Below are 21435 nucleotides of genomic sequence, written 5' to 3'. Positions count from 1 at the left end.
GTAAATATTCTTTGGCATCAAAATAATTGAAAAACTGTTAATTGTTTCGCCAAATACTTTGTTTTTATATTAATACTGTCGAGCTTATGTACCTATTCCGTGGTATATCCCCTCCCCCCACGACAAAGTATAGGAAACTCCCAAAGACATTTAGTATTAAGCAGCTTGAGCTTAAAATTATATTTTCATACATTGGTAAGATAATTTATGAAATGGAATCAAATTCCCTTAAAAAGTACCGTCAAATTTATAAGAATTCAATCAAATTCAATAAATATTACCAAATGAAAATATGAATTAACGAATTTAAATTTTAATACTGCCAAAAGAGCAAAATTAGTGCTCAAATGTTCACAGAAAGTCAATTGATACTAAACGGACATTTTCAAAATTACACTAGCAAAAACTAATTTGTTAACAATGTTCGCTCTATTATAGTAGTCAAGTCGTATCATTGTTCGTAATTAGGAAAATAAACTCTATATTCGTTCTTCATAAGAGCTTTTATCGCGTAATCATATGTCCAAACGGTTTATATGGAAATATCCAATTCAGCGACGTTGCCAAACCGGTCAAGGTACCGGTAAGGAATACGAACGTTTGCGCCCGGCATCATTTAGTCACGAATATGTTTAGTAAACGGTAAATTACAATTACGTAGACAATACACAATTTTCTTACACTCATTATAATATAACAAATTTAGGTACTGGCGAAATAGGACAAAAAAAATTTATAACATCTTATGGGAAAACTTCGTGGCAACGTCGCCCAATATCTAAATGTCCATGTCAGTTACTTGAAACATATAATGGCGGAGTCCCTACTTATTGTGTGGAGCCAATAATTAAGAGAAGAAATACTAAATTCATTTGACGGTGTGGCAACGTCGCCAATTTCCTTAACGTCCTTGATAATTATTTGAAACAGATACCTAGTTCACTCGGCGGTGCGGCAACGTCGCTTTCGTGTTCAGTTAACACTTCTGTGCGGGGGGTGTGGTGTGTATGTCTGTATGTCTGCACGGTTAGACGACGACTACGAGCGGCAGGTCGATTATAAGGACGGCGCGGGCCCGAGCCGGCTCGTCGCTACGCCGCCGCAGTCCAGCCGCGGCCAGTCGACGAACTCCTTGCCGTGCCTGAGATAAGTATAAAATAATAAAAGTTTGTTTTTTATTGGCAATAAGGAAGCGCGTGGCCAGAATCTCGCCTGATGTTAAGCTGAGATGTGGTCTAAAGGATGTACCTGTTCAGTCTACGCTTGAAGAGCCCCATATTGTAGTAAGTAGTACAGTAGTACGTAAGTAAGTAAGTGCACAAGTGTTGGGAAATGAAATAATACAGATTTGTCACAATTAAAATGTGTAATTAAAACTGTATTATGTGGTATTGTTTGTTTTGTAAATAAATAAAAATTGTAAAAAATTCTAAGGGCTTTATAAGTTGCCCAAAGGGGGTAAGATACGAAATTTACGAATATATTCGAAAATTGTATTGTACTGCATTTTATATATTTAAGAATTACTATACTTATCAAGGTCATTTCTAACTTTCCGGGCACAAATTACACGAAAAATACGAAAACTTAGTACTAGTCCAGGAGGAATCGGCGCATGAGTACCGAAAACTATTCCACCTCAATTTTTTTACGTGATCCTCTTCAAATTGCCCTACTGATGATATAAATGCATGTTGCCATGGGGCAACCCGGTGCCATATTGTTTAAACCGAAATTGTTTAAACAATTGCAAGGAATTGTTATTTTTCAACCGGACAAATTTTTTTTATATTTTTTATCGAAATACCAATAAAAAAGGTCCAATTACTTTTCACGATAAAGTTAATATTTTCAAAGATATGAATTTTTTAAGGTTTGAAAAATCTCAAATTTGGGTACTTTCGACCCATGAAAAATATATTTAAAAAAAAAATAATATATAAGTAATATTTTTTTTTCAATTCTCTATACAATAGTTAATAATATTGTTAATAGAGATTTAAGAAAATTTCATTGTTTATATCTGTTTTTTAATTGTTAACTTCGCGCGCTCACAAGTACGCGCCGCTTACCTTTAAGTATCGCCGTCTCTCTCTTACTCATGCGCTGCATCGGCCTCTCTGTGTCTTGAATCATTATTTATCATTTATCTTAAAAACTATCAACTTTATCAAGATTTCTAAAGAGAGCAATCTTATTAATAATTAAATTGTCTACAATTTGTTTCTTATATATTTTTTTCTGAAATCAATTTTTTTAAAGTTATTTAAGCATAAATTGAAACATGTAATTAAAATTACTTTTTTGTCAGTTTATATTACTTTTTTGTTATTGAAACAGCAAGTAAGGTAAAAGACCCAGTTATTGACACTGGCCTAGTTGTTTGACACTCGCAATTTGATTTTAATTAAAAGAATGAAATGTTCTCAAAAAACCAAAGATCTTAAAATTTTTAATTCAAAAATTATATTTATTAATTTATTAGAATTGATTTGTTTTTTTTTTAACTAAAATAAAATTTAAAGTGTCAATAACTAGGTCTTTTACCTTATTAATTACATTGAATAACTTCTTCAAACGAAAGTTATAGATGGAGAAGTATGAAATAATAAAACAAGATTTAAAAATAAGTATTTATTTATTATCAATATTATTTTTATATATTATATTCTTACAGTCTTCTGAATCACAACCACATAGAAGTATGCAACTTATATTATTTGTGAGCGCGCGAAGTTAACAATTAAAAAACAGATATAAACAATGAAATTTTCTTAAATCTCTATTAACAATATTATTAACTATTGTATAGAGAATTGAAAAAAAAATATTACTTATATATTATTTTTTTTTTAAATATATTTTTCATGGGTCGAAAGTACCCAAATTTGAGATTTTTCAAACCTTAAAAAATTCATATCTTTGAAAATATTAACTTTATCGTGAAAAGTAATTGGACCTTTTTTATTGGTATTTCGATAAAAAATATAAAAAAAATTTGTCCGGTTGAAAAATAACAATTCCTTGCAATTGTTTAAACAATTTCGGTTTAAACAATATGGCACCGGGTTGCCCCATGGCAACATGCATTTATATCATCAGTAGGGCAATTTGAAGAGGATCACGTAAAAAAATTGAGGTGGAATAGTTTTCGGTACTCATGCGCCGATTCCTCCTGGACTATACAAACTGATACAAAAAATATCACAATCCCATAACATATACATACTTGAACATGAACTTGAGCGTGGCGCCCACGGCCGCGCCCCAGAACATGAGGTAGAGCAGCAGCTCCGTGCGCGAGCGGGACGGCAGGGCGACGCTCGCGCACAGCATCGACACCGCCACCAGCAGCACCGACGGGAACTGCACACACATTTATATATTATAAAACTAGTAAAATGTATAGATAGATCAAATATAACCTATGTGACTCAATCAGCAGATTTCTGCTGGTTAAAGAATTTTTGAAATCGGTCCATTAGCTTTTGTGTGTGAACTGCGAGTACAAACACAGTTTTTTTATGGGTGGTAGTTGAAAAATCACTATTCATAAATGCTTGTAAAAGTTTACATGAATAAAAAAGTATTGCAGTTTGAGTTAAATATGCGTACGACGCGAGAGACTGATGGCGACTAAATGCGGTAAGGGCCGCGCCGCTAGCGGCCCGTCTATGCAGAGAATATGGGTTTACTGGACAGCGCAAAACAGATACGTAGCTCTTTTAAAGAATTTTAAATTTTAACATTGTTTCTGAACTACTATAAAAAATATACCATAGTATAGTAAAACTTACAGTAACATATTTCCAGTCCCTGTCTCTGCGCAACGGGCACTGCACTGTGTTGCCCTCACCATCTACCACCAAATACTTGCCCAATAGCAAATCGATTGAATCCTAAAAATGAAAATAAGTATGAAGTAAATTGATCTTATGTGACATATCAAAACGATTTGAAAAAATTAATATCCGTCACACTGAATAAACACCAAAAAATAACGGATTTAAAACGCGATTTATCACCCCTCATTCCAAAACCATTACAACAAGTACATTCATAGCAGCATCAGCTCTAAAAAATTACGAACCTCGTGTAAATTATACGAAAAAAAAACCGTTTTAAACCCGTTAAAAATTAAAATTCTTATTATTATACCAACAAACCTGTCTGTAGCCGTCGCTAAAGTTGTTCTTATAGTATCTGGTGAGCGAGTTGATCCCGTCGCGTATGAGGCCCATGCGCGTGCGCTTGCCGGTGCGGGTGAAGTCTGTCTTGAGCGCGCCCGTGCCCGAGTACTGCACGGATATCATGTCCGCGTGGTCTGCCCATACCTGTTTATTTAGATTTATTAAATTCTGGTTTTATTCTTTGATAGTTTTTTGAACAAATGGGAGCAGTAGCAAAACTCCCGAAAAAAACGTTCAAAACGGCTCACTGACACGTTTGTATAAATTCGATGTGTGTATATACGTATCGACTTGTATCGTCGAGACTTAGCGCGCATCTGCTTAGCAGTACCCGTAAGTCACTTTGATGCGTATGTTTTCGCGAGTGAGCGGCTTCGAACGTTTTGTAGGGAGTTTCGCTACTCTTCGTATCTGATTACTGTGTTATACCGTGATCATATTACATTTTTTTATGATGTTTACCCTCATAGGAGGCCCGTGTCCCAGCAATGGGTACGTATATGGGCTGATGACGATGATGATGATGATGAATAATTTTTATTTTATTTAAGACACTGCATGTTGTAATGACAACTTGTTTAAATTAAATTTCGCCAATCTTATAAATAAGATATAAAGATATAAGATATAAATAAAATACAGAAATAACCATTCAAATATCAATACCGAAATTAATTACCGTTTCGCTATTAAACACCAAAAAATAAACTTTTTTTGAAAAAAAAAAACAGGTAAACTTACACAATTGAACAGCGCATCAAAATGCGGTATCGGATCTTCATTACTCGTGATCGTCAACATCCTCAGCAGGTGTACCAAGTGCTTCCTCGCTAGTAGACTCTGCACCACATTAGTTCTATCGAGACAGTCCACACAGTTGGTGCGGAACACGCCCGTCTGACGCATTATGATAGTCTCACCGCGGCTGAGGAAGTAGCCGAACTCTTTCTGTGAAACATAATGTGGGGTTAATTTTTCTGTGTATTTGTATAGTACGTTTCAAACTTAATGGCGGCTCGGAACATCGTACGATCCGATGCGCAGAAAACAATTTTAGGTATTCCGCCCGCACGCACCTGCACCTAACTTCCGAACCGCCATTAAGTTTGAATCGAACCGTAATGCTGTTAGTTAAAAGCTGTATTTAGTAAAATTGCTCTATTTTCAATTGCTCTATCAAATTTATTAAAATGTGACTCATGAACAATAAATTTAAACACGATTGACTATTTAAACCTGAAAAGATTTATTTTTAATTTAAGTAACTACATTGACACAGCGGCGCTTGCCACGGCACAGCGCGTACGCGTAGACGTCGAACGGCACGTAGTGCATCAAGTTTTTGTTTATTGTTTTTGTAGCAAATCACATGTTTCGTAGCACTCGTAGCACATAAACTACGTTACGTGTTCATGTGCGGTCATAGCGGATGCCACAATACTCTACAAAGGTGTCAAACGGCTCGTAGCGCATCACAGATTTCGTAGCTCATAGACTATATTTTTACCTGTTCATGCACTACACGATCCAATAGCACGCATAGCCGATCGTAGCGCATGCTGCTACACTTCGCGTGGAAGTCAAATGGCTCGTAGCGCAATGTCATCACGTAGCAGATTGATCTAGGCATAAACTAAATTACCTGTTCATGCGCTACGCATTCCAACAACACTCACAGCCGGTCGTAGCGAATGCCTTAATGCGCTACAACGGTGTCAAACGGTTCGTAGCGCATCACAGGTTTCGTAGCTCATAAAATATTTTACCTGTTCATGCGCTACGCGATCTAGTAGCACGCACAGCCGATCGTAGCGCATGCCACGACACTCCGCGTGGAAGTCGAATGGCTCGTAGCGCACAGCTGGTAGAGCGGCAGCTGCTACGGCCGCGCGGTAGCCACGTTCTAGCGACTCTTCTTTGCCGCGTTGATCAATCTGTTGATATTGAAACGACAATATTATTTACGTAATTTAGGAGCAAAATGTAATGAATACCTTTAATTGATGTTTTTATAGGATTCTAAAGTGGATATAATATTCATTAATCATCATTTTTGATGCACGATAGATAAATATTGAAAAAGCTGTTTTAATTTGCTGTAAAGCGTTAAAAAATAAATTGAAGATAATACGCACTATTTACAAAAACTGGCTACATGACTTCCTTAAAAACCACAAATCCAACCTAAAAAAAATAGACTAAAAATAAATACAAAATGTATACTCACAAGGTTCAACAGCACCTGGTTGCCGTACCTCTGCAGCTGGTCCCGCATATGCTTGGTATATGCGGCTACATGGTCTTCCGGCGCTAGGGTCATGGGTGGTTTATACTTCAGGTCTGGGAACTGGCTCCAGAACAGAGGTATCGACCCTCGTGTCTGCACGAAGGAGGATATTTCAGCCCCACGCTCTACGATTTGTTCTGTTTCCACGAAGTTCGCTACGTTGCCCTAAAATTGTGTATTTTAGTTATAAAACAATAAATACGTAGTTATAAGCTCTGATAAAATAAAATTTTAGTTATTTACGTAATTAAGCACTAAAAATTAGTGACTCAAAAAACAGTGTAAGTGTCATTTGAAAATGTAAGTATCCCACTTTGTAAAAAACTTAATTGGGGTAATATGTATTTTTTCAATGCACAATGAAATTTCATAGTTAACAACAAATGTGTACTATTAAATAGCGCCAGTTTCAGCACTTACTGATAACTATCAGTAGTGTTTCTAGTGTACAACTGTACATACCTGTGAATCAATCCCTCTCATAAACAGTCTAGTGCCCGCTCGGTCCACGCTCCTCCGCGACACTAGCGTCCAAGACAGTTGGTGACTGTTTATCGTCACACGATTAATAGCTATGACTGTTTGTATATAGGAAACACTTTGTGGGTGAAATATTTTGATTAGTAGTTAAACAAGTGAACATATTTTTTCGGATGTTATTATATTTAAAAAAATGTGGGTAGTTAGATTTTAATAGGAAGTTCGCAGAAGTTATGTTAATAAATATCAAACAAAACAGTTATTTACATTGGATTACAACAGTTTTTCATTTTGTAAAAAATATTGCGCTAAGCTTCCTTGTGTTTAAGATTTCTTTGATACTTTACTGCACCGATTCATCAAACTATCAACAACTACCGCATATATTTATCATTTTAACACTCAAAAGGATACATCCTTGCATGATCGGCAGGTTGAACCTCGAAAACATTTGTTGCGAGTACCCCTTGAGCAGATGTCCGTTCCACACAAAGCGTGCATCCGCACGGCTCGCTAACGACATCTGCAAGAAATACTTGAACACAATTAGGGACCTTGCTATTGGTGCTTACCTTGCTGCTGATAAAGTATAAAACTGAAAAAAAGTAAAAAATGCAGTTTGAAAGGACACATTTTAAAAGGCCCGCAAATAATATAAATTTTAATAATTATTATTAGGAATATATTCTAATTGACTCATAAAGGGTCAATATTCAATTTTATAAGCAAATAATAATCTTGAGTGAGAAATTTTCTCAAAAATGTTTTCTTTCAGAATGCACAGAATATAAAACAAAAAGAAATAGATAATGAAAAATCCTACCAGGTATAAAAAATGGAACAAATCTAAATGATATTCCTTGTGTTTTATTAAAATGCAATTTGAAGTACTCTACACTATAAAATGCAATGTCATTATAACTTTCAAGTAAGTGCAATAAATTAGATCAGTTTAACGCTAAAATATTTAAAAAAAACAACAAATTAATGCAATGTTTATGTAAATATGAGGATGAGGTGAGAATGCTTATACCATAAGTGCCTATAAAAATTATAATATGTAAATCATTCTTCATAACCAATTGCTTTTGGTATTCATGAACATGATATTATAAATGGTAATAGCATGAAATTGCAATAAAATTTGCGATGAATGTATATTACACAAACATTACCGTACACACCAACATCCCTTTACTTACGAAAATCTAAATTAGGACAAAAGATATCACGCCAAAAGAATTTTATTCACATTTATATAATATCATATTTTATCATTCACATAGTATATTATGGGCCTTCTTCACAATGGGCAGCGTTGGCCCAACAAATGTTCGTCGATGTTTGCCGCCATTACGGCGATTGTGAACATCTACAATAACGGCCGATTAAAGACATTTAGGCCCTCTACACTATCGTGACTTTACTTGCCCAACGCTGAACCCATTGTGAAGACGGCCTGTTACACACATATTATACAAATATTATGTATTTAAATATATAAATAACACAAACCTTATGGAAGTCCGGTGAAACAGAATGCAATCGTTGCATAGTGTGCGTTAGGTCATAGCTATATGAGAAGTAGATACCGGGCGCGTCCAACGAAGCGCGGAGTAGACGTTCATACGTGTTGTTGTCTTCTATCTATTAAAAAATATTACAATTCAATTTATTAACGTTTATATGGAATAACTGTATGCTCTACTTGCATCATACAGACGAATCAATAACGATGTAGCATTCTAATGATAAAAGTATTTACAAACATTTTCTTTTGTTGTCTTCAATAATTAATAAATAGAAATTTATGGTAGAATTTAAAATGAAATACCTTAAATTTGAATCTTTAATCAACAAGATTACAATATATAGTTACGCTTTCAGTATAAGTCATTGTGAATAATAATTATAATTTTTGTACAATTCTTCAATATTTAATTTTCAACTAAGTCTTAAAATTTGCAATACAATTTCAAACATAATATAAAAGAAACACAAATTCTCAGTCTGACCTAATTGTCCTCTAAAATTTATGCTAATTTGTTGGCCAATATCATTGATGCTCAATTGAGTATTTGAATAATAAAAAAATATTGATTATTTTTATGTATTTTAAAACTTTATTATTAATAATATTGATATTTAATGCAAAAATCTCCAAAAAAATTATTTTTCAATTAATTATAAGCAATTAAAAATTGATGAAATTTAAATTAAAGTCACGTGACTATAAACGCGCCATGACTGGTCACGATAGATGTGACGTCAAAATGTTATAGTTGTATACGTTTATCTATCAACTGCAATGAGTGAAAACTAACATTATGACGTCACACGCGTTCGGGTGACGCTTCGGGAGTTGTCGGTGTGTTTTCGGTACTGGATTCAAAGACTAATTTTTATTTTGAAATAACTTTTGAATTATTGCAAAAAAAAATTAAAAAAGAACAGTTTTGTTATAAAACTAATATATAATCTTTCCATTTAGCACAAAAAAAAATTTTATTCAAATACTCAATTACATTACTCAATATTCCAGAAAGATATTATTAGCTCTAATTTGAGAATGAATAAAAGCACATTCATACTTTTTATTTCAACAAAATATAAGTTGAAATAAAAATATATACAAATAGTGTTTTGCTCTTGCTTGTTTTTAGTCCACTTTTCTGAGATTCATCCTTTTTAAATGAGAATGACGCAGGCTGAAATTGTACATAAATATTTTCGAAACTATTTGTTTTAAATGAAATTACCTGTTTATTAGTAAGATGTGTAGTAGACCTTGCATATGGTACAATATCTGCTCCCGCAAGCTGATATACATTGTGTCCATTTATTTGACCAATCTGAGAGAAAAATAATTATTAAAACATAAATGTATTTACAATATTATTTTATCCTTGGTATGAAATAATACTCATTTAAAATTAATGTTCTAAACCAACAGAGCATTTCAGAAAATCACAAATGGTTGCAGTTACCTTATGGATATGGAGGACAAAAAAATCATAATTTTTTGTACATAACAGTACCAAAAAATAGTTGTGACTTGTAGTGCTATTACACATTTATTTAATGAATTTACATAATTATAAAACATCTATACTAATATTATAAAGAGGAAAGGTTTGTATGTATGTATGTATGTATGGTTTTCACGCATAAACTAGTGGATCGATTTTTATGAAATTTGGCACAGATAATCTTTAGACCCTGAGAAAGAACATAGGCTACTTTTTATTGCGAAATATTTACCACGGGCGAAGCCGGGGCGGACCGCTAGCGCTAGTAAGGTATAATAATAGAATGAAAGATGATATTATATTATATTTAATCAGAAAAATATTAATATAAAATACATAAACAAACTTACCAATATCCTATATTTGGCAACAACAAGATAGAGTCCAGATATAAGCTTAATAGATCCAAGAAAACCACACACTGGTTTGTATGCATTTGCCGGTATAGGTATCTTCACTGTGTTAATTTCTAAAATAAAAAACATATTACACATTTTTATTCCTTAATTCTTTAAATTTTTTGATACAAGTAAATTGTAATTTATAAAACGAATTATAATTCAACATTTAAAAACTTAATAACTTATATATACAATACCATTTCATTTTAAAGTTAAGGTCACTTTGATGATGATTAAAAAAACTCAAAAATAACAAGTTGTAATTGGCTTGTACATTACCACGCATACTAATTTGATTTACATTGCTTAACAAGCTTTCCTGGCAAACATTTTTCTGTCTTACTCTTATCACTTAGGGGTATGAAAAATAGATGTTAGCCGATTCTCTGATCTACCCAATGCACAAAAATTTCACTAATATTGTGACCAGAGAATTTTATATACAGATAAGAGATTTTAAGACATTAAGAACCATTATAATCATACCTCTAACATAAGCCTCTCCAGTGATTCTATCTATAACCATAATCTCTGTAGGATTAATGGTAGGTTCCAAATAGAACTTATCAGATGTTGTGTATCTGTAACAGAATTATTATTAACACTTTTATTACCTTCATCTTTATGTTTGTATGTAACCAAGTCCTTTAAGACATGATTTTGACCAATTTTACATGGATCGATTTAATTAAAACTTTAAAAGTAGGCTTATCAAAATAGGTGAAAATACAATACTTTTAGGAGATTATTTAGTTTTTAACCTATATTGAATGTAAGATCTTCGACTTTGAACAAGATTTTTAATCATGTTAGGTCTTGATCAATTATAGCAATTATATAAGCAATGCAGGAAATGATTAGTTAATTTTTAAATAAAATATATATTCTTGGCACATTGCACTAAGAAGCATGTTAAAAAGACCAGATAATATTTTAAATAAGTACATATTTAGCACTGATTGTGTAGGAAAAGGTATAGGTTTTTAAAAGCAGCTATAACATTCCATGTTTTATTACAGTCATTAAAATCATCATCGTATATACATGTATTGATTTTAAACTACAGTTTAAACTTTAAAGTATTTATTGTATATACCTAATGAATGTTATAAAATGTTCAGAAATGAGTATAAGTATTTTACGAAATTTTACTTTTATTAATATTAAACATAATACTATGTAACTATTATACTTAACATTTAAGGATGATAATAAGAATAAACTTTCTTTTAGAAATTAACTAAATATAAAAATCAAAATATAATAAAAGGTTCGAGGTTCATGAAATCCCTTATCGCTAATGAAATTAATTAAAGAATTCACACATATTGCTTACAATTTGATGTCATCGTGAATTAACGTTTGATCTGCCATTTCGTTGTGGTTCTCGATTCGATTTATTAATTAAATAATTATTTTTTTCAATGAAACATTGGATATTACAAGATTTTTCGGTTCATAGAAATGACATGACAATCCAAATGACATTATAAGTACAACATACCAAAAGTCAATGTGACATTTTATACCATAGAAAAGAAATATAATAGTACTATTCACGTAATTCAATGGCTAAATAACAAAATTGACATGCACTGTGCAATTTGCAATGCAGAATCACAATCGGGTAGTGGATTTTTTGCATGTTAAATAATATTTTATTTTAAATGGTGATCATTCAGGTGATGAAATATTAGATATCACATTTAAATAGTCCGGAATAAAAGTAAGCGTTTGTAATGCCAAATCGTTGAAGTATTATAATTATTTTATAAACTTGAAGTCGTCTTAAAATAATTCAAAACAATGATTGGAGATGTTTTCGAATACGCTTACGTTCACACTTACGTTATAATACAGATAATGTAGGATTCTGCCTATCTTTGACATTTGAAATAAGATGCGTTTACAGGAACGGCCGTAACAAGTACATGTGTTTTTGAAAGCTAACCTATGTTTTAAAGTTTTCATTATTTTTATGCATATTTATTTGTCTGGGACGATAAAATGACAATATTTGGAACATAATTATTAATTAATAAAATTAAGCATGATGGAAGTCGAAGGATATCCAGGTCTTATTAAAACTATACACGAAGGGGAAGAAATTGAAGATTTTTCGGAAGAATCTGATGTTGAGCAGGAGGTTTGTATTGTTTAATCCATAATTCAATAAATATCTGATATTTAATCAACTTTAACTCATATTGTTTATTACTAAACCATACCAAATTATAAAACGACTTTAGCATGTCCTGTTTATAAGTATATTAGACAAAAGCATTTCATTTACAGTATCAACCGTCCAAACAGAAAGTGAAGAGGAAAGCAGATTTTGATCCCAAATTTAAATTTGTATCCTCAGTTGAAGAATATAACAAGGTAATTTATTTAATGATATATCTATTTGAATATATTTTCATTATAATTCCAACATAAACAAATCAATATTTGCGGTATAAAACAATTATGTTAAACATGGTGATTTTACGAAAATGAACAGCTTCTATAGTAGTTCTAAATTATTTGCATTGCATCTACTTACTTGCATTTGTTCCATAAACTTTTTTTAGAATATAGAATAAAAAAATACAACATTTAATGATAGGAAATTCAAAATTGTTTAAAGCACAACAGTAAGGCATTGGTTTCTTATATTATTGGTGCAGAACTTTTCAAAATTAAAACATGTAATTAATTTTCAGAATACATGGGACGACTTACAAAAGTACATAAAGAGAAATGTAAAGCAGACACTTGATGAAAAGATAGCTAAACGAAGGGCACAGGTTCAAGTTGATGGGGGAGCTGATCTGGACACTGATTCAGAGGTTGAAGGTATGTTATAATAATTATTAACCAACTTCCACTCAATAGGAGGTTCTATGTTCACCCAGATTTTCAATACCAAGGATTTATGAATAATAAATAACCAATACTTAGTTTTATACAGGGTGTCCCAAAAAGTAGTGATATACTGAAGCTGGGAGGTAGAGGAATTAGAGGGCTATCCGAATCACCCCCATGTGTGTTATGCGATTTTTCGTACTTTCGGAGTTATGACGTTTTTTTTCAATTTTTCATCTATCGCTGAGTACGATCAAATTTTTATTTATGGTGACGTGAATTATTGCGCTAGATACTTGATTTTTTTTGTGTGCTAAGCTGAAAGATAGGCCAATTCAGTATGGTAACATTTACTATCGTTAGATCTTCGAATGGAATAAAAAAAAGAATTAAATGCCAAGAAAGATAAAATTACCCAGTATGTTCATAAATTTAAGGGCCCATAAAAAAATAAAATCACATAAAAAGGTTTTCCATTTGGCTTTTAAAAACTTGCTCTATCGATCAGGTAGCTACCCTAAAAATTTCATTTTATTATTCAGAAGGGTTCAATCGAAAAATTGAAATCTAAATGTGGTAAGTGCAAAATGATGATCACTAAAACCAATAAATAGGTGTTTAATTACCAGAATTTTTTTAAAATAGCCCCGCTGTTGCTCAATGCAAGTGCGACATCACCGTAAAAAGTTGTCTTTTAAATGTCTGAATGCTCTTTTATCATTTTTAATGGTTTCTTCTGCTACTATGAATTTCCGGGTTATTTCGTCCAAATTGTGGCAGTCTCTCGTCTTTGTTGTATCCCCACGGAAAAAAATCAATAGGGTTTATGTCCGGAGACCGTGGAGGCCAGGCTAAAGGGCAAAAATACCCTGAAAGATGGATTGGTCGTTGCAGCCTGCGCATGCGCCGGTGACGCCTGCTTTAAAGCCTGGCCTCCACGGTCCCTCGACCTAAACCCCATTCATTTGTTTCAATGGGGATACTAAAAAGACCTCGGCTACTTGAGAGAATGCCACAATTTGGACGAAATAACCCGGAAATTCATAGTAGCAGAAGAAACCATTAAAAATGATAAAAGAGCATTCAGACATTTAAAAGACAACTTTTTACGGTGATGTCGCACTTGCATTGAGCAACAGCGGGGCTATTTTAAAAAAATTCTGGTAATTAAACACCTATTTATTGGTTTTAATGATCATCATGTTAATAAAAATTTTGCACTTACCACATTTAGATTTCAATTTTTCGATTGAAGCCTTCTGAATAATAAAATGAAATTTTTAGGGTAGCTACCTGATCGATAGAGCAAGTTTTTAAAAGTCAAATAGAAAACCTTTTTTATGTGATTTTATTTTTTTATGTGCCCTTGAAGTTATGAACATACTGGGTAATTTTATCTTTCTTGGCATTTAATTCTTTTTTTATTCCATTCGAAGATCTAACGATAGTAAATGTTACCATACTGAATTAGCCTATCTTTCAGATTAGCACACAAAAAAAATCAAGCATCTAGCGCAATAATTCACGTCACCATAAATAAAAATATCATCGTACTCGGCGATAGATGAAAAATTGAAAAAAATGTAATAACTCCGAAAATACAAAAAATCGCATAACACACATGGGGGTGATTCGGATAGCCCTCTTCGTCCTCTACCTCCCAGCTTCCGTTCATCACTACTTTTTGGGACACCCTGTATAAAAAATATTATTATTATATTGTTTCTAAATTCTTGTTGAGTACAAAAAAATAAAGAAATAGAAGAATGACACACTTAATTTTACTCGTGAATTAATACAATAACATATAATATTAATTTTTATCTAGATCAAGGCAGTGATGAATTGGAGATATCAGATGATGAACTAAAGAAAGATGAAATCAAAACAAAGGAGAAGAAATTGGGTAAAAAACAGAAATTGAAACAGGTTGGTGATGTTCAAGTTTCTAGCATTTTCCATTTAAACTTTTCTACGGTATCTTTATCAGGTTTACTCTCAATAAATGGTAGAAATGAATTAACATTTATTTTTATTTTTATTCAAAACAGACCAGACATTTGTCCGGGATCATGCCTGGTGATAATCATAGATGCGTTCAAATGTTTATTATGCCTGTCTTAAATGATGCCTATTCACTCTTGTCTTCAAGAGGTCCAAATTACATTCTTCCATTCCTTAGCAGTATGAATTTAAAAAGATAACATCAAACATAATAATAATTGATGTTTTCATTTATCAATTGCATATTAAATTATAACTCATTTATTTCTTAATTTTAGGAATTAAAAGAAGTAGAATCACAAGGCGCAACAGTGGAATACGATGGTGATTTCTTTGAAGACCCTCCGCCATATGATGAAAATGCATCCTTCTATATGATGAATCTATCCCGACCATTGCTTAAGGCAATTGGCACACTTAATTATGTACATCCAACGCCCATACAGGCTGCAACTATTCCTATAGGACTACTAGGTATAGAAAACAACTGCTTACAATTATAACTTACCTATTTCATAGTATTATGTAGGTGTGAAGTATTATAGATACTTGTATATTATAGCAAAAATTAGACGTTGGGAATTTGTATTTTTATATTATAACAAAGTGAGAATTAACATGTTTTACCTGTCCCATTTTATTTTATGCTGGTATTTCATTATACATACTTTATTACAATAAACCTTGAACTCGTAAGTACCATACACAGCAAAATAAACATTTTCATCATATTAAATACCATCTGGAATACTTAATATAACATTTTTAACCTCCAATTATATTTTTTTAGGTAAAGACATATGCGCGTGCGCAGCTACTGGTACAGGTAAAACGGCTGCATATATGTTGCCTATTTTGGAGCGACTATTGTATAAGACTGTGGGAGATAGAATAACGAGGGTACTTGTACTCGTTCCTACGAGAGAATTGGGTGCTCAGGTAATTATTTTATTTTACATATGGAAATATATGTTTTGTTATTGAAGTGAAACTTCTTTAGGCGCGTTGAGAAGAGAGTTAGAGTTAGGCGCGTTAAGAGTTGAATTTCAATCTACTTTCATACCGTTATGTCATGGATTAAGGCGACGATTTTGGTATCTTTGAATATTGCCAAAGAAGTTTCACTTCTGACACGTGTGAGCACACACGCTTTTTTATATTTATTTATATGAAATGCTTTCAGATATCTTAACATTTTAAAGTTCATAAGAAAGTATGGATGTTTATTACTCTTTGACTTGAATCTCACTGTATGGATTTTGATGATACTTGGCAGTGTGATGACACTTAGCCACTGCCAAGTATTATCAAAATAAGAACGAGAAAGAACCAGAATAACATAAGCTATAGAAATACTTGCTTTTCAATTTTCAATATGACATAGTCAATATAGATTTGATTTAAAGCTCTCAATTAATTCTCATTAATTAGAATTTACATTATAATGAATGATTTTTGTATGAAACAGGTACACACAGTGACGCGACAACTAACGCAGTTCACATCGGTGACAGTTGGTCTGTCTGTTGGTGGTTTGGATGTGAAATATCAGGTACGTTTGATTGTTACGCTTTCACGCCACAACTGCTCAACCGATTTTGATGATATGTGGTAAATAAATAGTTTAAAACAAGAGATAGGATATATTTTTTTCTGGAACTCCTTTTGCAATGAGAACTCTGCGGATACATCACACTGATACTGACATTTCCTTTGAGTACGCGAGACGCGAGCGTAGCCGTGGCTAGAGCTAGTAATATAATAATAATAATTATTATTTTCTTATAATGTTCTTAATTATTTTTTGTTTTGCATTTAGGAAAGTGTATTACGTCGTAATCCAGATATTGTAATAGCGACACCCGGTCGGTTGATTGACCACATTAGAAACACACCGTCTTTTGGTTTGCATTCTATTGAAGTGCTGGTTTTGGATGAAGCTGATAGGTATGTGTAGTTTAAAATGAATATTTATTAATTTTATAGATGTGAATTTAATACTAAAGAAGAATTTTAAATTTTTTAACACAAAAAATTTACAATATTTAAATTTATAATCTGCAAACATCTGATAAATTAATCTTGCAACATTATAAAAATTATTTTTAAAGAGGTAGATAGTAAATACTAAATATGTTTAAATTGGATAGGTACAGTTGTTTTAATTTTTGTTGTTGCTATCTCTTTCTGTGTCGTACGCTTCGTATTTTCTATCGCATAAATAGAAATGTATAAAATAGGTTATTTTTTTTAATACAGGATGTTAGACGAATACTTCGCTGAACAAATGAAGGAAATCATCCGTCAATGTTCACCAAAGCGACAGACCATGTTGTTCTCGGCCACCATGAGTGAGGAGGTCAAGGACTTGGCTGCTGTGTCTCTGAACAAACCTATCAAATTGTTCCTCGACTCTAATAAAGATGTCGCTTTCAATTTGAGGCAGGAGTTTGTTCGGTAAGTTTTGATTTTATTTTTCGTTGTTTTCTATTAGTTTTTTTACGATCTTCTTATTTAATTTTGAAAATTTCTTTTAATCTGTGTTGTATTTACTTTAACTTATTTTTTGCGTGCTGTGTTTACCTTTAAGTGATTTTTTACATTGATCATATACGATTGTATTTTAATTTTGAATTTTTGATATTCTAGCTGTAATGTAAACAAACTTTAGTTAACCAATAAAATATAATTTAAAAATGAAAAATATTTGTCTTAAACATTGAGATAATATTACTACGTATGGAGGAGACACCACGAACAAAATCTGTGCGCCATTTTTTTGCTCTAACTAAGTTTTAAAAATTATTATCTAGTTAGGTACTTACCGATGAAAGTTATTCCTTTGCACTTTTCCGTATTATTTGTATTATTTGTGCAATATCGTAACACACACGAAGGCATATTTGATGCGTTTCACTTTAAAACAAATAAAAAATGAGCGTGCAGTTACGCCATATGGCGTATGTTGAGCGGAACATAAGTGATGTAGGCGGTGTCGTCTCCATATGTATATCTCAATGGTCTTAAAATATAATTTCTTCCGCAGTATTCGTAAAGAGCGCGAATCAGATCGGGAAGCTATACTTGCAGCGCTAGTGTGTCGTACATTCAGAGATAGAGCGGTGATCTTCGTGCAGACTAAGAAGCAAGCGCATAGACTTCATGTTGCCTTGGGATTGCTGGGTGTTAAGGTTTGTGCTAATTTGTAAATTATTATGAATTTATTTGTACGAACCTTTATTTCGAATCCATTTAAAAAAACATAGACGCTTATAGCTGTTTGTTATGATTTATAAGCATATGCATTATAAAACTCAGAAATGCAAGATGCCGCAATAGATCCATGAAATTGAGAGAATGTCTCAATATTTTTTGTGAGTTTTTTTGTTGTTAAATGTTGTGTGTTTTTGATAATAATTATTGAAAATTAACTTCACCTTTGCTAAAAAAATGTATGCTTGTGTAAAATATAAATCAAGTATCTGTATTAAATTTTATATATTTGTGTACACAAATTGTGTGTCAATAAAACTCTATATGGGCATAAATATTATTATTTCTAAACATACCCTTATCTTATAACTAAACAGGTAGCAGAACTCCACGGAGCTCTCAACCAGCCCCAACGTCTAGATTCCCTCAAGCGGTTCAAAGACGAGCTCGTGGAAGTGTTGGTAGCAACTGATGTAGCAGCCAGAGGTCTGGATATCCCAGGGGTCAAGACGGTTATCAATTTTACCTTGCCAGCTACGTTGGAGCATTATATTCATAGGGTAAGATTTTTGAATTAAAAGTTTTATTGCCACACTTTGTTATTAAATTATTCATTTACGATATTTCATAAATGCACAATTCACATACCAATTTAAATTGTTAAGAAAAGTAATATATTTTGATTGATTTATTGATCTATTTATACATATATTTCGATTATATCGTTTAATATACATTTATTTATGTATTATATATTTATAATTGTTACCAGTTATTGGGGGGGGGGGGGAACTCCGATGGAGTGGCCAGACGGCCGGAGTCTATTATAACCAGTTTTTATAAACCTGGTTATAAAAGTATTTAATAACCTAGTCTATTATTATTTATTATTACTATAACCAGGTGGGTAGAACAGCACGTGCAGGCCGTGCGGGCGTGTCCGTATCGCTAGCGGGCGAAGGCGAACGTGCGCTAGTCAAAGCGATAGTGAAGCGAGCGAAGCGACCGGTCAAGTCGCGCCAAGTGCCACCGGATATAGTGGCCAAGTATAGAGACAGGATGGCTAAGTTGGAACCGGAGATTGGTAAGTTTATTACTTTAATCGTTAGGTTCAAAGCCATAGTGAAACGAGATAGTCAGTCACGCCAAGTACAGCTCTGGCTTGCTATATCTGTATAGCGGCCTAGTATCGATACAGGATGGCCAAGTTGGAGCCGGAGATTGGTAATTTGATTATTTTTATCGTTAGGTTCAAAGCCATAGTGAAACGAGATAGTCAGTCACGCCAAATACAGCTCTGGCTTGCTATAGCGGCCTAGTATCGATACAGGATGGCCAAGTTGGAACCAGAGATTGGTAAGTTAATTACTTACTAGACAAGCTATAATAGGTGGGTGTAAGGCGATAGTGAAGCAAGCGAAGCGATTGGCCAAGTCGGGAGTGTTTCGATATACATATCAGAATTAATAAGAAGCAACAAAATACTTCACAGAAAACAATAATAGATATTTCAGTTTCTAAATAATCACTTTGAAATTGACCAAGTAATATAAGTCTTTTTGTTAAATAATATTATTAATTATAGATAAATTATGTTTATAGCGGCAATCCTCAACGAAGAATACGCAGAGAAACAGTTAAAGAAAATGGAGAAGCAGACAGAGAAGCTGGAAGGAGCTATAAAGAAGGAAAAACCGAAGGACGGGCCGAAAATAGAGCCACAGAGGAGAAGGGAGTGGTTCCAAACGCCAAAGGAGAAACGGGAGGAAAAAGAACGGCTGACGCTTACAAAACATATGGGAAAAGGTTAGTTGTTATAAATAATTATATTAAGTAGGTATATCGTTTATATGATCTGTTATTTATACATATGTATATGTAACCCTCTTCATTTTTTAAAAGGTTATAAAATATCATGACTTGTATTGGATCTTCTGATATTTATTTATTTAAAAATATGTCATGAAAAATGTGCATGTTTATTTAAATAATTTCTACAAAATAGGCGACTTCTAAGAAATCGTATAGGATTTTTTGAAGTGAAAACTTCTTTAGTGGCGTTGGGTATAAAATCTTAAACTCGCGTCAGGACACGTGACCTGATCGAAAAAGCGTAAAACGGATGGATATCAAACATGCTCAACGTTAATAATCAAGTTTTCACTTCTGCCGGCACTCTCGGAGTGCAACCCGTCTTTTTTTTTCTTATAAAAGTTAGTTTCATTGATCCATTAGAACTTATTCATAAAGTCTTCAGTCTTTAAATATCTATAAATAAACTTGTCCATTCACACAGAAACACAAAAGGGTAAAGGCAAGAAGCGCAAACATGATGATGACTCGGATGATGACGGTCCCAAAAAGAAAAAGAGACAAACGAAACACACGCCTAAAGATACGGCAGAAGAGCGAGTTCAACGGGAAATGGAGAAGGTGAGATATAAACCTATTCGAGATTTAAAAAATAACTTTTTTTGGATGCTGACCTATGTATGTGTAGATATTCTCGTGCGAACCAATTTGTAAGACTGTAAAAAACAAATCATGAAGTACAATTTTAAAAAAGTATATCAACGTATTTTACTCCTCTCTAATTGTAGCTTACTTATAATAAACTATTATTATCCACTAGGTGGCACTATTACAATCGAGAATGGCGAAACGCAAGAAGAAACAGCCTAGAATACGAGCGGTGGAAGACGACGATGACCGGCCAAGACAGAACAAAAAACAAGGCAAACCCAAAAAGAAACAGAGCAATTTTGCCAACGACCTTACAGACACGTCAAAGGCGTCAACAAAACGCTTACGTTATGACGCTAATAGAGTACAAAAGGGAAAACCTTTGCAAAACGGGAAACCTATGCAAAAGGGAAAAGGAAGTGGTCCCAAAGGAAAGAATAAGCCGAAAGGCAAAAGCTTTGGTAAACCTCAAGGACCGAAACAGGGAGGGAAAAGAAAATAAAGTATTTTTTCGTACTGAG

At 33.0% G+C, this 21435-nt stretch overlaps 2 protein-coding genes across 3 annotated transcripts; one reads left to right on the top strand and one right to left on the bottom strand.

Moving 5' to 3' along the window:
- Positions 1-986: 986 nt before the first annotated feature.
- Positions 987-11860, bottom strand: Sac1 (phosphatidylinositol-3-phosphatase SAC1). Of its 2 annotated transcripts, none has more exons than XM_090116180.1 (14): positions 11724-11860; positions 10874-10968; positions 10337-10455; positions 9717-9809; positions 8473-8604; positions 7372-7492; positions 6940-7055; positions 6418-6642; positions 5957-6124; positions 4932-5138; positions 4167-4334; positions 3798-3899; positions 3230-3366; positions 987-1141 (listed from the first exon to the last, which is right to left on the bottom strand). In XM_090116180.1, the coding sequence occupies exons 1-14, from the start codon at positions 11759-11761 to the stop codon at positions 1057-1059; spliced, it is 1806 nt and encodes a 601-aa protein (XP_089972306.1). In that variant the 5' UTR covers positions 11762-11860; the 3' UTR covers positions 987-1056. The 2 variants fall into 2 exon arrangements, with proteins under 2 accessions (XP_089972306.1, XP_089972307.1); XM_090116181.1 differs by having other exon boundaries at positions 7372-7480.
- A 480-nt stretch (positions 11861-12340) lies between these two features.
- Positions 12341-21434, top strand: Rs1 (Dead-box helicase Rs1). Its single transcript, XM_090116285.1, has 15 exons — positions 12341-12533; positions 12683-12769; positions 13093-13225; positions 15063-15163; positions 15517-15712; positions 16029-16177; positions 16707-16790; positions 17058-17185; positions 17498-17695; positions 18285-18429; positions 18829-19011; positions 19355-19535; positions 20054-20257; positions 20748-20884; positions 21084-21434. Exons 1-15 carry the CDS (start codon positions 12438-12440, stop codon positions 21414-21416), a joined length of 2355 nt encoding a protein of 784 aa, XP_089972411.1. The 5' UTR covers positions 12341-12437; the 3' UTR covers positions 21417-21434.
- The last annotated feature ends 1 nt before the right edge of the window (position 21435 follows it).

This window comes from Colias eurytheme, chromosome 25, assembly GCF_061535395.1.
Source record: "Colias eurytheme isolate Ceu_HAF_F1 chromosome 25, ilColEury1 Martin Lab GWU primary, whole genome shotgun sequence".
Lineage (NCBI taxonomy): Eukaryota > Metazoa > Arthropoda > Insecta > Lepidoptera > Pieridae > Colias > Colias eurytheme.
The sequence above is the reverse complement of the archived record's forward strand: the minus strand, read 5'-3'. Positions and strand labels throughout refer to the sequence as shown.

Coding starts and splice junctions, on each gene's coding strand:
- Rs1 (XM_090116285.1), top strand. CDS start 12,438: ATGATGGAAGTCGAAGGATATCCAGGTCTTATTAAAACTATACACGAA. Junction 13,226..15,062: donor CACTGATTCAGAGGTTGAAG/GTATGTTATAAT, acceptor ATTTTTATCTAG/ATCAAGGCAGTGATGAATTG. Junction 16,178..16,706: donor CGAGAGAATTGGGTGCTCAG/GTAATTATTTTA, acceptor TGTATGAAACAG/GTACACACAGTGACGCGACA.
- Sac1 (XM_090116180.1), bottom strand. CDS start 11,761: ATGGCAGATCAAACGTTAATTCACGATGACATCAAATT. Junction 9,810..10,336: donor TTGCCAAATATAGGATATTG/GTAAGTTTGTTT, acceptor TTTTTCTCTCAG/ATTGGTCAAATAAATGGACA. Junction 7,056..7,371: donor CCTGCCGATCATGCAAGGAT/GTATCCTTTTGA, acceptor ATATACAAACAG/TCATAGCTATTAATCGTGTG.